The following is a 15257-nucleotide window of genomic DNA, read 5'->3' on the forward strand; positions in this document are numbered from 1 at the left end:
TGTATCTACATATCAAAATACATCTTGATACAAAGGATACTTAATTTAGAACGGAGGTAACATGTATTTACAAGTCGGAAACAACTAACAACCCTTCTTGCGGGTTAACATGTGTGGTTCTACAGATGTGATTTTATTTTAGCATTCGATCCTCTTTGCAGAGTGTGGAACAATGGAGGTTGTGAATCTTGTCATACATCGGTACTAGATGGATACACTCTTATATAAATATTACTACCTCTGTCCATTTTTTGATGTCGAAAGTTTTGTCTAAATTTAGATGTATATAGACACTCTTTAGTCCATAGATATATCTAAAATTAGACGAATATTCCGACATCAATTAATGGACGGAGGGAGTATGAACTATACAATAAAATAGTTGTGTGTATCAATTGATGAAGAAGCTAGACTTCTATCGTCTGACGTCTTTATTGTGTTTTTGCAAAAAAAAAAGTCCTATTTGAAAAAGAAAACAGAATAGAGAGCGGGACAAGTTCGGAACTAGCGTGAAATCACAATTGAATGAAATTCTCTCTCCATTTAATTACAAGTTGCAAACAATCAACAACCCTCCTACCGAATTACTGACTGATGCTGATGCTCACGGCCGATTAAGACGATCGACAGGAAACTACGAAAATAATACAGTATTTGTTTTAGTGTGTTCCTCTCAAAACAACATACTGTACTCCGTATGCGAAATCGACCGCGTGCTGAAATTGCTGGTGCTGCCCGCCATTTTGAATCACGAGGCATGTCATGTGTGCACGTCAAAGCCAATGCCACTGATCTTCGGCACCAGAAATCGAATGCAAAGCCGAACTCTCTGTCACACCCGAAAATGTGATGGTGATCACTGATCACTGCGGAACGCCCAACTGCGCCGGCGATTCCCACGCCGGTTCCTCCTCGTGATCCACCACCAACGCCTCTTTGACGTTACGCTTGAGCGAGACCACGACGCCGCGCTTGACGGCGGCGGCGTACACGGCCATGGCGTCGGGCCACCTCTCCTGCCTGCTGAGCTCGCCGAGCAGCGCGTCGAAGGCGTTCCGGCCAGGCACGAAGTCCTTGGCGATCACCGTAGCCAGCACCCGCACGGCGTCGCGCGTCCTGCTCCGGTCGCACAGCGCGCGCACCACGTCCGTGTAGGCGCGCTTCCGCAGCGCGTACCCCTTGCGCACCATGTCATCCAGAACGGCGACGGCCGCGTCCACCTCGCCGCCGCGCGCCAGGGCCTGCGCCATGAGGCAGTAGGTGTACGACACCGGCTCGTGGCCGGCCGACACCACCTTGCCGAACACCTCCTTGGCGTCCTTGAGGACCGAGATGTCCGCGGCGCACTGCCGGCACAGGCCCCGCGCGAGCGTGTCCAGCGCGCGGCCGTCCGCCTCGAACCCGGCGTGCTCCATGCGCTTGAAGGTCTTCCACGCCGCGGAGATCTCGCCGGCCCGCAGCAGGGCCGGGAGCACGATGGTGTAGCTGATCTTGTCGGGCGGGCAGGTCTCGCTGTCGCACATCTCCATGAGCAGGTCGTACGCCTTGAGCAGGTTCCCCTCCTTGCAGTGGCCGTTGAGCAGCGCGTTGAAGGTGAAGATCGTTGGCGAGAGGCCCACCCGGATGGCGTCCTCGAAGATGGCCATGGCGTCCTCCGTCCGGCCGACCTTGCAGAACCCGTCGAGCACGATGGTGAAGGTGTAGATGTCCGCCGTCTGCTTGGGCGAGTCCTTGAGCTTGCCGAGGAGGTCTCGCGCCTCCTCGAGGCGGCCGACGTAGCAGAGCCCGCCGATGAGGCTGTTGTAGGTGCGGATGGTGGGCTCGCTCCCGACGGCGCGCATGGCGTCGAACACCTCCATGGCCCTGGTGACGCGGCCGCGCTTGCAGAGGCAGCCGACGACGGCGGAGAAGGCGGCCACGCTGGGGAGGTGCCCGCGGGCCAGCATCTCGTCGAGCGTCTCCTTGGCCTCGTCGGGCGCGCCCTTCCTGCAGAAGCACTGCACGGCGATGGCGAAGGAGTGGGCGTCGGGCGCGACGGAGCCGTTGGGGTCCTGCAACGACCTGAAGAGCGCGACGGCGGAGTCGTAGTCGCCGCCCCTGGCGAGCGCGGAGATGATGTCGTTGTAGTCGGAGACGGTGAGCGCCGCGTCGTCGCGCTGCAGGAGGTCGAGCACCTTCACCCGCTCCGCCATGGGGAGGCTCATGATCCGCCTCGCGTAGTCACGCGCCCGGAACTGAGAGCTCCTCCTCCTGCCGTCACCCAGTTCCCCGGGGATCGGGTCGAGAGCTTGCGGTGATGCGGTGGGATGGTGTTCCCTGAGGAGGATGCCGTTGCCGTTGGACTGGAGCGCGCCGAGGAGCTCCGCGTCGTGGTCGTCTTGCGGCGGCACTCTGCACAGGCAGGCGAAGGAAGCTGCGGTTCGAGGGGGCAAGGAGAGGACGCCATGGCAGCTGGAGGACGGCGGGGAGAATGGGAGGGAGGAGTGGTAGAGAGACGCCATGGCCGTGGACGCGGGAGCGGGAGCGGGGCTGAGGGGGTAAGAGATGGATGGGGTTTGAAGGTGAGAGAACGAGAGGCTCTCGTGGAACGCAAGCGCCCACGGGCAGGGGCAGGGACTGAGAGAGAAGCCCGTCCAACGTCCACGGACACAACTGCGCGAGATACAAAGCTCCATTTGGGCTTCTTCGAGGTAATCTTGATTTGCATCTTCGTGCTCATAAGTTGGAACTGAAATTTACTGACATCAGAACGAAATTAGTTCTCACTCTAGTGAGAAATAGTGAGAGTGAGAAATAGTCACACCAATCTTATACTCCGGCAGTCCGGCGCCATCAACAAAATTATACACTACTCCGCATGATACGAGTAGTGTCTTTTTTTGTTTGTTGGTTACTACCTCCTATCCGATTTAATAGACCTTAAATTGTATCTAGCGTTACTCTTTTCCACGATCGAAGAGAGTACTTATCAAGCATACCACTCGATCGCATGATAGTATCTCATTTCCCTTCGTTGATATTCTCCGGTACCACCAACATATCTAGTATCGAAATGTGTGCGTACTATTGTTGCAATAATCTGCTCATGAGTTTTATTAGTTTATCGTAGAGTTTCATTCATGGTTTATGCGTCCTTTATTCCTTATTTTGTAAAGTTTATTTCGCAACAATATTATAGCTGCTTCATTTTTCAATGGACTGATGCCCTTAAGTACCGATGACAACCTTCTTTCGTACTATCATGTTGGTATTCTTTGGTGGCCCCGACCAACAAAAATTATGGGGCCTCCTCCATCTCCACTTAAGATATGGAGGGTAGAAGAAATCACATCCAAGGCTCCTCCCCTAGTTTGGTGTGATCATTGTCAAGATATGACACGATAGTGCCCATTTATAGGGCCGACACTTTGGATGAGCCTTGGAATATTTTGCGTGAAGAAACAAGACATGAAAGTTTGGAACTTTATAGGGAGCACACGAAGGGGGAGTGGCGAAGATGTGAAGATACAACTTTTGGAGGAGGGACTATAGGTGAGATGAAAGAAAAGGGAGGTAGAAGACAGGAGGAGGAAAGAGGTGAATGATAGCAATGAGTGGTTGAACAAGGTAAACACAAGATTTGATATTGATGAGCACTTCAATCTACGATTCTATTTTGATATCATGTCGTAGGTTGTTTGTAATGATGAAATTGACGTTGCTCCAGGATGTTATATTTTGGTACCGTTGGATTGTGTTTCTATTATTGTAATTGATGATGTAGTTGATGGGAAACTGAATGTCGTGTTGTTTGATATGTTCTTAGATGAATGTTTTCACTTCACACCGTTTGCTACAAACTAGTACCACACACATTTGACAAGGACACTCCATTCCATAAACCGATAAAAATATGTCAGATAGTTATAATTATTTGTTAAAATAGAAAACACGACAATATTGGTGCTCGGGTGGAACCATTGACCCTCTAAACCAACGATATAAGAACATCTTTTGGAACAAAAACTAGATTAAGAGAAATAAATATGTTCATACAATGTATATTATAATCCTAACGGGTTGTTTCCTTGGCCATCTTTATAGCACATTGTGGGTCATACAGGTTATGGTTGTTCTCTCCATGCTCACATTTCTTTTCCCCTTCAGGTGTTTGCGTCTTTTCTCCACATATTCCCCCCACACACCAGTAAACTTTGTATTTTCTTGGGATTCAAACCATAATTATTTATTGCATCGAGTTCCTTCCTATTAAGAAGAGCAAAGCTACTCCTAACATATGCTATGCAACCAAAGTAGCTATCGAAGAGAGCACTTAAAAACTAGGGCATATGACTATTGGTGTGGCTAGAGACAAAACCCTAGCTTAGACCGCATCTGTCTCTTTGGATCTTGTCTGCATCAATTATGTAGAAGCACTTGATACCGCAATCACACAAGATGATCCACAGAACATGGCCATCTAGCTTTGCACTCGGTGGAACAAATGAGCAACTATAAGGACCTATGAGTTCAATGGCTCTATATCTCTCTCCCCCTTTGCTCTCCTTGAAGGCAATCCCATGCCCACCATTGTTTTATGTGTGTGTGTGTGAGAGAGAGAGAGACTCTCAATGGGTGAGTGTGATTGATTGGTGTGAAGACATGCAATCACCCTTGATGTTATTTATGGAGGAATGCGGGAAGCAACATCCGAACTGAAGTAAAATTAACACATTATCACAAAAATGAAAACGATCCCATCACTTTATTAAAATAGTAGTATGACTGGTACCTTCGATACGAATTAACAAACTGTAGTATCAAAGATTTTTTCCTAGAGACCCTAGGTTATCGAATCCATGGGAAGATCAATTTTGGTGTACGATGAATCATGCGAGTCTTCTAGTATTCGTTTAATTATTGTCTTGCCAAATCAATGTTTTCTTGTATGTGGTTGTGTATCGGATTGGATATAGGCCTAGACATGAGGTTCCTCCAGAAGTTGTGCGTTAGTATATGGTATTTATAAGATAATATAAAGCACACATGTATGAAAGGAAGAGATGTCGCCTAGAGGGGGGGTGAATAGGCGTTTAAAAACTCTTACGGATTTGGCTTGTAAGAATGCGGAATTAAACTAACGTTTAATTTACAAGCATAAACCCTAAATATGCTAGGCTCAACTAAGTGCAACAATAATAACTAGAGCTAAGCAAGATAGGCTCAACTAAGTGCAACAATAATAACTAGAGTTTCAATGGCGTTGATCCAGATGTCCAATCCTGGACCAGGAGATTCAAACAAGACTTTGCTCTGCTGGAACACAGAATAAAGAAGGATTTGCATCCTTTCATTACCAACCTGATATCCACTCTTTAGCACTCTACTCCTCTACCCCCCTGTATCTCTACCAGAAATTTGCAAATATGTAACTTCATTGGGTTCTTTTGACCCTTTATTAATATATTAAGACAGTAGGATCCTTTCCTATTATTAGAGTTTCAAACAAAAAGATATATGTAGCACAAATGATAGCAAGATATATGTACTTCAAGCACGATGGCTATCACAAGGAAAATAAGCTCGGGTATAGAAATAACCGAGACACGCGGAGACGGGGATGTATTCCCGTGTTCCCTTCCTTTGCAAGAAGGTACGTCACGTTTGGAGGAGTGGAGGTCCCACGAAGGATTCCCCAACGCCACTAAGGCTCACCCTATTCTCCGAGCCAACCCACGAAGGATAATGGCCCTTTCCTTATGGTTAGCTTTTCCTCCACTCCGGAGATGGCAAGCTCCAAAACCACTTCACAAGCTCCACGAAGGAGAAGCCCAGGCCTCTTCACAATATTTCTTGAAGAGATCACCGGAGCACCAACCGCCAAGCGAACTAGGAGGTATCCCTCCAAGAGTAACAAGCTCACGGTCTCTCGCTCGAACTAATCGTGGTGGAGAGCTCAACACTATGCAATGATGCAAAGCAAGAACACTAGAGGTGTTCAAATCCTTAACACTCAAATACCACCAAAGCAACAAATGCTAGGATGAGATTAGAGAGGAAGAACAAAGGAGAAAATCAACAAATGACTCCAAGATCTAGATCCCAAGAGTTCCCCTCACTTAGAGGAGAAAAGGATTGGTGGAGCTTGTAGATCTAGATATGCTCTCTTAGATCCCTCAAGAATGAGCAAGAATCATGGGAGGGAAGGGAGAGGAAGCAAGCTCAAGAGGTTCAACAATGGTGGTCAAAAACTTGCTCAAGAACCCTAGAAAACTGTTGGGGAAGAAGCCCCTTTTATAGCCAAACGAAATATGACTGTTTGGGGCAGATCTGGGAGTTTTTCATGCAGCCTGGTCAACCGGGCCAGGCACTGGGACACCTGGCGTGAGAGCTGGTCGACCGGGCCAGGCACCGGGACGCCTGGCGTGAGAGCTGGTCCGACCGGGCCAGGCACCGGGATGTCTGGCGTGAGAGCCGGTCCGACCGGGCCACAGACCGGGCCATCCGGTCCAAACCGGGCTTGTGACCGGGCCATGACCGGGACACTTCTGTGTCTTACAGTACATGGCCCCGGTTGGCACCAGTCTAGGGGCCGGTTGGAACCAGGCCATCCGGTGGGATGGCCGATCACACCGGGCGAGAAACCGGGCCAATCATGAAAACATGTTTTACAAAAACCATGATAACTTTTGCGTCCGGACTTCGATTTCGATGATCTTGGGCTTGTTGGAATCATAACAACAAGCCCTACAACTTTATGCATAGAAACATCATTGTCCACCCACGGAGTAAAAACCATAAGATGAATGTTTTGACCTATCTATAAAAGAGACACCGGTAAAACCTCCAAGCTCGAAAACGCAATAGAAGATGCATATGGATTCCGTTTTCGATGAACTTTGGCTTGTTATAAAGCTAGAAACAAGCTCAAGAATCTCACACAGAGAAACACCAAGAAGCAACAAGATTTATGGAATGCAAAGCATGCAAAGGGTTGAGCTCCCTAAGACGATGTGATCAAGTTACCCAACCGAAAGGCCCTCCTGATAGTGCGGCTATCTATCCTATAATCCGGTCTCCCATAGACCACCTTGAGACCGGTAAAAGGAAAACCTATCAAGGCCATACCTTGCCTTGTGCATCCCGCTTGATCTTGATGATAACTCTTCAAACTCCACTCAAGCCGGAATGCCTCACTTGATCATTGTTGCTTCGTGAAGACTCACAAATGCTCCCCCATACACCGTGATAGGGAAGCGCCATTGATGCACATCTTCACATGTCCATTATCACCAAATGGACGGCAAGCTTCAAGCATATGATCCTCTTGAGATGCTCAACTTGAACTTGCCAAACTCAACCTTGATGACGATCACCACTTGACGTCATCCTCTCATGGACTATATGAGATCTCACTTTTGATGCATGCCCATGGAAAGATACCTAACCCATATAGACAACGCAAGGGAACATATATGATGGGTTAGTTCATAAAGCATGATTGACACGTATTACCATACCACATGACTTCTCGTTGCACATTCTTCATGCTTCATGTGTTGACGAAACTTGAATCTATGCTTCGTTCTTTGTATTGGTCAACCGTGTATCTTCTCATGCTCTATCATACTATCTTGAGGTATATAGAGAATTCTTCATTTGTGTGCATGCTCTAAATCTTAGTCACCCATAGCTCAACTCATGAGACTATCATGACACCGACTTAGAGCCATAACTTGAATTCTTCACTTGGAATCAAGCACTCAAGATCTTGATCATTCATTGCTTATCACATAAGCTAGAGCATGACAAATATTGAGTTCCACATAAGAACTCCATCTTCATTTCTTCTTCTTGATCATATCACATATATATCTTCAAATCGATGATCTTGATGCCAATACACAAGGTATATCTTTATCTTCCTGGCATCCATACTTGAATCCAACACATGGAATACAAGTAGTACCTATGGAATATTCGTTCATATAAACTCAATGAAAACATTAGTCCATAGGGGTTGTCATTAATTACCAAAACCACACATAGGGGCAATGTACCCTTACAATCTCCCCCATTTTGGTAATTGATGACAATCACAATAATAGGGTTTATATAATAAATATTAGAAACAAGTATGCAACTTATCCGAGAATAAGTTGTATACAAGAGGTTGTATTTGATATGGTCAAGTAACACGAAGCTACTAGCCCATATTAAAACCATCTCTACTCACACAACTACAACTAATGCAAGGGATGTGAGTAGAACCAATATATATAGAGCAAACTCCCCCACAATGCATGCACGTGTGATGAACATGAATTCATTGCATACATTGTCAAGATTAACCTTTGGGACAATTTACACTATATATAAACAACCATGCAAGACATATAAATATGGAATGCATGAGAGGAAAAACACTTAAGCACAAACCAAACTTGAGTATAAAACCATTCTCTTAAACCCTCTAAACTTCTCCCCCATTGGCATCAAGTGCCAAAATGGGAGAAAAATTTAGAAATACAATATAATGTGAGTTCCTCCCCAAGGTGTGCACTTCTCATAATTTGAGTGAAATCAAATGCACATATCCAATGATGAATACTTGAAGGAAGTCAAACTATATTGAGGATCAAAGATTGCACAAGGATAACATGGTGAAGAGAGCTTTAACAAATAAAGCAAGCAATCAAAGATCAAATTGAAGAAACAAAGATGTCATGATAAGAGAGATATAGTGTTCTAAATGAAATAAGGAAGCTTCCCAAGGTTCGTGCATAATTTAGAATGTTTGCATTTGAATACACTATGCACAAACATGAAATCCTCAATCCCTCTATATCATTCAGAACATAAACAAGATAATGAGAATATGCTTATCAAGAACAACTTGAGTCCAACAATACGAGATATGAGTGCATGAAGATAGAAATAAACCAAGCACTCATAAATCTTCTTTACCAACACCACTAAAATTAAAAGAATAAGAAGATCGTCGGAAAAGAACAAGGATATCAATATTATGGATTAACACTCTCATGTATATAAGTTTCTAAAGTGGACAAAGTGATCCACAAAGAAACATGCACACACAAGAGGTTAATAAAAAATAGGGCTTTCAATTTTCGTGCCCTCGGGTCCTTAGTTGTGCTCAGTTTTCCCCAGCTCCTTAGTTTTTCCTCGGTTTTCCCCAAGACCTTGTCTGAAACCATCAGAGGTGTGATACGTCTCCGACGTATCGATAATTTCTTATGTTCCATGCCACATTATTGATGTTATCTACATGTTTTATGCACACTTTATGTCATATTCGTGCATTTTCTGGAACTAACCTATTAACAAGATGCCGAAGTGCCAGTTCCTGTTTTCTGCTGTTTTTGGTTTCAGAAATCCTAGTAACGAAATATTCTCGGAATCGGACGAAATCAACACCCAAGTTTCTATTTTCACCGGAAGCATCCAGAACACCCGGGAAGGACCAGAGGGGGGGCACTGGGCCCCCAGACCATAGGCCGGCGCGGCCCAGGCCCTGGCCGCGCCGCCCTATGGTGTCGTCGCCCCTTCGACCCTCCTGCGCCGCCTCTTCGCCTATATAAAGCCCCTGGATCGAAAACCCTGATACGTTCGACGAAACCCACAGAAACCTTCCAGAGCCGCCGCCATCGCGAGGCCAAGATCTGGGGGACAGGAATCTCTGTTCCGGCACGCTGCCGGAACGGGGAAGTGCCCCCGGAAGGCTTCTCCATCAACACCGCTGCCATCTCCACCGCCATCTTCATCACCGCTGCTGCTCCCATGAGGAGGGAGTAGTTCTCCATCGAGGCTCGGGGATGTACCGGTAGCTATGTGGTTCATCTCTCTCCTATGTACTTCAATACAATAATCTCATGAGCTGCCTTACATGATTGAGATTCGTATGATGATGCTTGTAATCTAGATGTCATTATGCTAGTCAAGTGAGTTTTACTTATGTGATCTCCGGAGACTCCTTGTCCCACGTGTGTAAAGGTGACAGTGTGTGCACCGTGTGGGTCTCTTAGGCTATATTTCATAGAATACTTATTCACTGTTGAATGGCATAGTGAGGTGCTTATTTATATCTCTTTATGATTGCAATGTATTTGTATCACAATTTATCTATGTGCTACTCTAGCAAAGTTATTAAAGTAGTTCTATTCCTCCTGCACGATGTAATGGTGACAGTGTGTGCATCCGTGTTAGTACTTGGTTTATGCTATGATCATGATCTCTTGTAGATTGCGAAGTTAACTATTGCTATGATAGTATTGATGTGATCTATTCCTCCTACATATGCATGAAGGTGACAGTGTGCATGCTATGTTAGTACTTGGTTTAGTCTTTTGATCTATCTTACACTCAAAGGTTACTTAAATATGAACATTCAATTGTGGAGCTTGTTAACTCCGGCATTGAGGGTTCGTGTAATCCTACGCAATGTGTTCATCATCCAACAATAGTGTAGAGTATGCATTTATCTGTTCTGTTATGTGATCAATGTTGAGAGTGTCCACTAGTGAAAGTGTAATCCCTAGGCCTTGTTCCTAAATACTGCTGCGTTACTACTGCTTGTTTACTGTTTCACTGTGTTACTACTGCTGCAATACTACCACCATCAACTACACGCCAGCAAGCTATTTTCTGGCACCATTGTTACTGCTCATATATATTCATACCACCTGTATTTCACTATCTCTTCGCCGAACTAGTGCACCTATTAGGTGTGTTGGGGACACAAGAGACTTCTTGCTTTGTGGTTGCAGGGTTGCATGAGAGGGATATCTTTGACCTCTTCCTCCCTGAGTTCGATAAACCTTGGGTGATCCACTTAAGGGAAAACTTGCTGCTGTTCTACAAACCTCTGCTCTTGGAGGCCCAACACTGTCTACAGGAAAAGGAGGGGGGCGTAGACATCAAGCTATTTTCTGGCGCCGTTGCCGGGGAGGAAAGGTAAAAGGTACTCACACTCCGGACCTCGGCTACCAAGCTACTTTCCGCCGTTGTAAGTACTCAAAGCTATTTCCTTTAGATCCTGCAATTGCATCTTTTTGTTTCTTGTTTACACTAGTTTGGCATAATGGACAAAAATGAGCTTCTTATGCTATTTCCTGATTTAAAACATGGATTGTTTGATGCGAAAATTAAAAAACCTATGGAATCTTATTTGCATGCTGGTAGTAATATTAGTATGAACGCTTTGAACACCATTGTTGATAATGATATAGAAAGTTCTAAGGTTGGGGAAGCTGGTTTTCATGATCTTTTTAGTCCCCCAAGCATTGAGGAGAAAATTTTCTTTGATGATACTTTGCCTCCCATATATGATGATTATAATGATAGTGGTCTTTTGGTGCCGCCTACTATGGAGAGTAAATTTTGTTATGATTATACTATGCCTCCTACACTTGATGAGAATAATAATGATAGCTACTTTGTTGAATTTGCTCCCACTACAACTAATAAAATTGACTACGCTTATGTTGGGAGTAGTAATAATTTTATGCATGAGACTCATGATAAGAATGTTTCATTTGATAGTTATATTGTTGAGTTTGCTCATGATGCTACTGAAAGTTATTATGAGAGAGGAAAATATGGTTGTAGAAATTTTCATGTTACTAAAACACCTCTCTATGTGCTGAAATTTTTGAAGCTATACTTGTTTTATCTTCCTATGCTTGTTACTTTGCTCTTAATGAACTTGTTTATTTACAAGATTCCTATGCATAGGAAGCATGTTAGACTTAAATGTGTTTCTAATTTGCCTCTTGATGCTCTCTTTTGCTTCAAATACAATTTCTTGCGAGTGCATCATTAAAACTGCTGAGCCCATCTTAATGGCTATAAAGAAAGAACTTCTTGGGAGATAACCCATGTGTTATTTTTGATACAGTACTTTGTTTTATATTTGTGTCTTGGAAGTTGTTTACTACTGTAGCAACCTCTCCTTATCTTAGTTTTGTGTTTTGTTGTGCCAAGTGAAGCCTCTAATCGAAGGTTGATGCTAGATTTGGATTTCTGCGCAGAAACAGATTTCTATCTGTCATGAATCTGGGCTGTTTTCTCTGTAGAAAAATCATAAAAATATGCCAATTTACGTGCGTGTTCCTCAGATATGTACGCAACTTTCATTAGTTTTGAGTTTTCTGATCTGAGCAACGGAAGTATTTATTAGAAATTCGTTTTTACGGACTGTTCTGTTTTGACAGATTCTGCCTTTTATTTCGCATTGCTTCTTTCGCTGTGTTGGGTGGATTTCTTTGTTCCATTACCTTCCAGTAGCTTTGAGCAATGTCCAGAAGTGTTAAGAATGATTGTGTCACCTCTGAACATGTGAGTTTTTGATTATGTACTAGCCCTCTAATGAAGTTTATGAGAAGTTTGGTGTGAAGGAAGTTTTCAAGGGTCAAGAGAGGAGGATGATATACTATGATCAAGAAGAGTGAAAGCTCTAAGCTTGGGGATGCCCCGGTGGTTCACCCCTGCATATTCTAAGAAGACTCAAGCATCTAAGCTTGGGGATGCCCAAGGCATCCCCTTCTTCATCGACAACATTATCAGGTTCCTTCTCTTGAAACTATATTTTTATTCGATCACATCTTATGTGCTTTACTTGGAGCGTCTGTTTGTTTTTTATTTTTATTTGTGTTTGAATAAATTGGATTACATCATGCTTGTGTGGGAGAGAGACACGCTCCGCTGTTGCATATGAACACATGTGTTCTTAGCTTTTAATATTCATGGCGAAGTTTCTTCTTCGTTAAATTGTTATATGGTTGGAGTTGGAAAATGATACATGTAGTAATTGCTATAATGTCTTGGGTAATGTGATACTTGGCAATTGTTGTGCTCATGTTTAAGGTCTTGCATCATATACTTTGCACCCATTAATGAAGAAATACATAGAGCATGCTAAAATTTGGTTTGCATATTTGGTTTCTCTAAGGTCTAGATAATTTCTAGTATTGAGTTTGAACAACAAGGAAGACGGTGTAGAGTCTTATAATGTTTACAATATGTCTTTTATGTGAGTTTTGCTGCACCGGTTCATCCTTGTGTTTGTTTCAAATAACCTTGCTAGCCTAAACCTTGTATCGAGAGGGAATACTTCTCATGCATCCAAAATACTTGAGCCAACCACTATACCATTTGTGTCCACCATACCTACCTACTACATGGTATTTCCTGCCATTCCAAAGTAAATTGCTTGAGTGCTACCTTTAAACAATTCAAAATTTATCACCTCTGATTTGTGTCAATGTCTTATAGCTCATGAGGAAGTATGTGGTGTTTATCTTTCAATCTTGTTGGGCAACTTTCACCAATGGACTAGTGGCTTCATCCGCTTATCCAATAATTTTGCAAAAAGAGCTGGCAATGGGATTCCCAGTCCCAAATTAATTAACAAAAATAGACACTCCTCCATGGTATGTGATTGTTGGACGGCACCCGAAGGATTCGGTTAGCCATGGCTTGTGTAAGCAAAGGTTGGGAGGAGTGTCATCATAATAAAACTAAAATAAAAAGGCACTCCTTCATGGTATGAGATTGTTGTGTGCACCCGAGGATTCGGTTAGCCATGGTTTGTGAAAGAAAGGTTGGAAGGAGTGCCACCCAAAATAAAATAAAATGGGAGCCGCTCTTTGAAGGTTTGCCTGGCAAGGGGGTTAGAGTACCCGCTACCATTCGTTGACAACAACATACACCTCTCAAAACTTTATTTTTATTGCTCTCTATATGTTTTCAAAATTAAAGCTCTAGCACAAATATAGCAATCGATGCTTTTCCTCTATGGAGGACCATTCTTTTACTTTCAATGTTGAGTCAGTTCACCTATTTCTCTCCACCTCAAGAAGCAAACACTTGTGTGAACTGTGCATTGATTCCTACATACTTGCATATTGCACTTATTATATTACTCTATGTTGATAATATCCATGAGATATACATGTTACAAGTTGAAAGCAACCGCTGAAACTTAATCTTCCTTTGTGTTGCTTCAATGCTTTTACTTTGAATTATTGCTTTATGAGTTAACTCTTATGCAAGACTTATTGATGCTTGTCTTGAAGTGCTATTCATGAAAAGTCTTTGCTATATGATTCACTTGTTTACTCATGTCATATACATTGTTTTGATCGCTGCATTCACTACATATGCTTTACAAATAGTATGATCAAGGTTATGATGGCATGTCACTCCAGAAATTATCTGTGTTATCGTTTTACCTGCTCGGGACGAGCAGAACTAAGCTTGGGGATGCTGATACGTCTCCGACGTATCGATAATTTCTTATGTTCCATGCCACATTATTGATGTTATCTACATGTTTTATGCACACTTTATGTCATATTCGTGCATTTTCTGGAACTAACCTATTAACAAGATGCCGAAGTGCCAGTTCCTGTTTTCTGCTGTTTTTGGTTTCAGAAATCCTAGTAACGAAATATTCTCGGAATCGGACGAAATCAACACCCAAGTTCCTATTTTCACCGGAAGCATCCAGAACACCCGGGAAGGACCAGAGGGGGGGCACTGGGCCCCCAGACCATAGGCCGGCGCGGCCCAGGCCCTGGCCGCGCCGCCCTATGGTGTCATCGCCCCTTCGACCCTCCTGCGCCGCCTCTTCGCCTATATAAAGCCCCTGGATCGAAAACCCTGATACGTTCGACGAAACCCACAGAAACCTTCCAGAGCCGCCGCCATCGCGAGGCCAAGATCTGGGGGACAGGAGTCTCTGTTCCGGCACGCTGCCGGAACGGGGAAGTGCCCCCGGAAGGCTTCTCCATCAACACCGCTGCCATCTCCACCGCCATCTTCATCACCGCTGCTGCTCCCATGAGGAGGGAGTAGTTCTCCATCGAGGCTCGGGGCTGTACCGGTAGCTATGTGGTTCATCTCTCTCCTATGTACTTCAATACAATAATCTCATGAGCTGCCTTACATGATTGAGATTCATATGATGATGCTTGTAATCTAGATGTCATTATGCTAGTCAAGTGAGTTTTACTTATGTGATCTCCGGAGACTCCTTGTCCCACGTGTGTAAAGGTGACAGTGTGTGCACCGTGTGGGTCTCTTAGGCTATATTTCACAGAATACTTATTCACTGTTGAATGGCATAGTGAGGTGCTTATTTATATCTCTTTATGATTGCAATGTATTTGTATCACAATTTATCTATGTGCTACTCTAGCAAAGTTATTAAAGTAGTTCTATTCCTCCTGCACGATGTAATGGTGACAGTGTGTGCA

At 44.0% G+C, this 15257-nt stretch overlaps 1 protein-coding gene across 1 annotated transcript; it reads right to left on the reverse strand.

Annotated features, from left to right (window-relative positions):
- Nucleotides 1-501: 501 nt before the first annotated feature.
- On the reverse strand, nucleotides 502-2621 carry LOC127294904 (uncharacterized). The gene has a single exon (XM_051324814.2). It carries the CDS (start codon nucleotides 2499-2501, stop codon nucleotides 864-866), a length of 1638 nt encoding a protein of 545 aa, XP_051180774.1. The 5' UTR covers nucleotides 2502-2621; the 3' UTR covers nucleotides 502-863.
- Between the last annotated feature and the right edge of the window lie 12636 nt (nucleotides 2622-15257).

This window comes from Lolium perenne, chromosome 4 (genome assembly GCF_019359855.2).
Source record: "Lolium perenne isolate Kyuss_39 chromosome 4, Kyuss_2.0, whole genome shotgun sequence".
Taxonomy (NCBI): domain Eukaryota; kingdom Viridiplantae; phylum Streptophyta; class Magnoliopsida; order Poales; family Poaceae; genus Lolium; species Lolium perenne.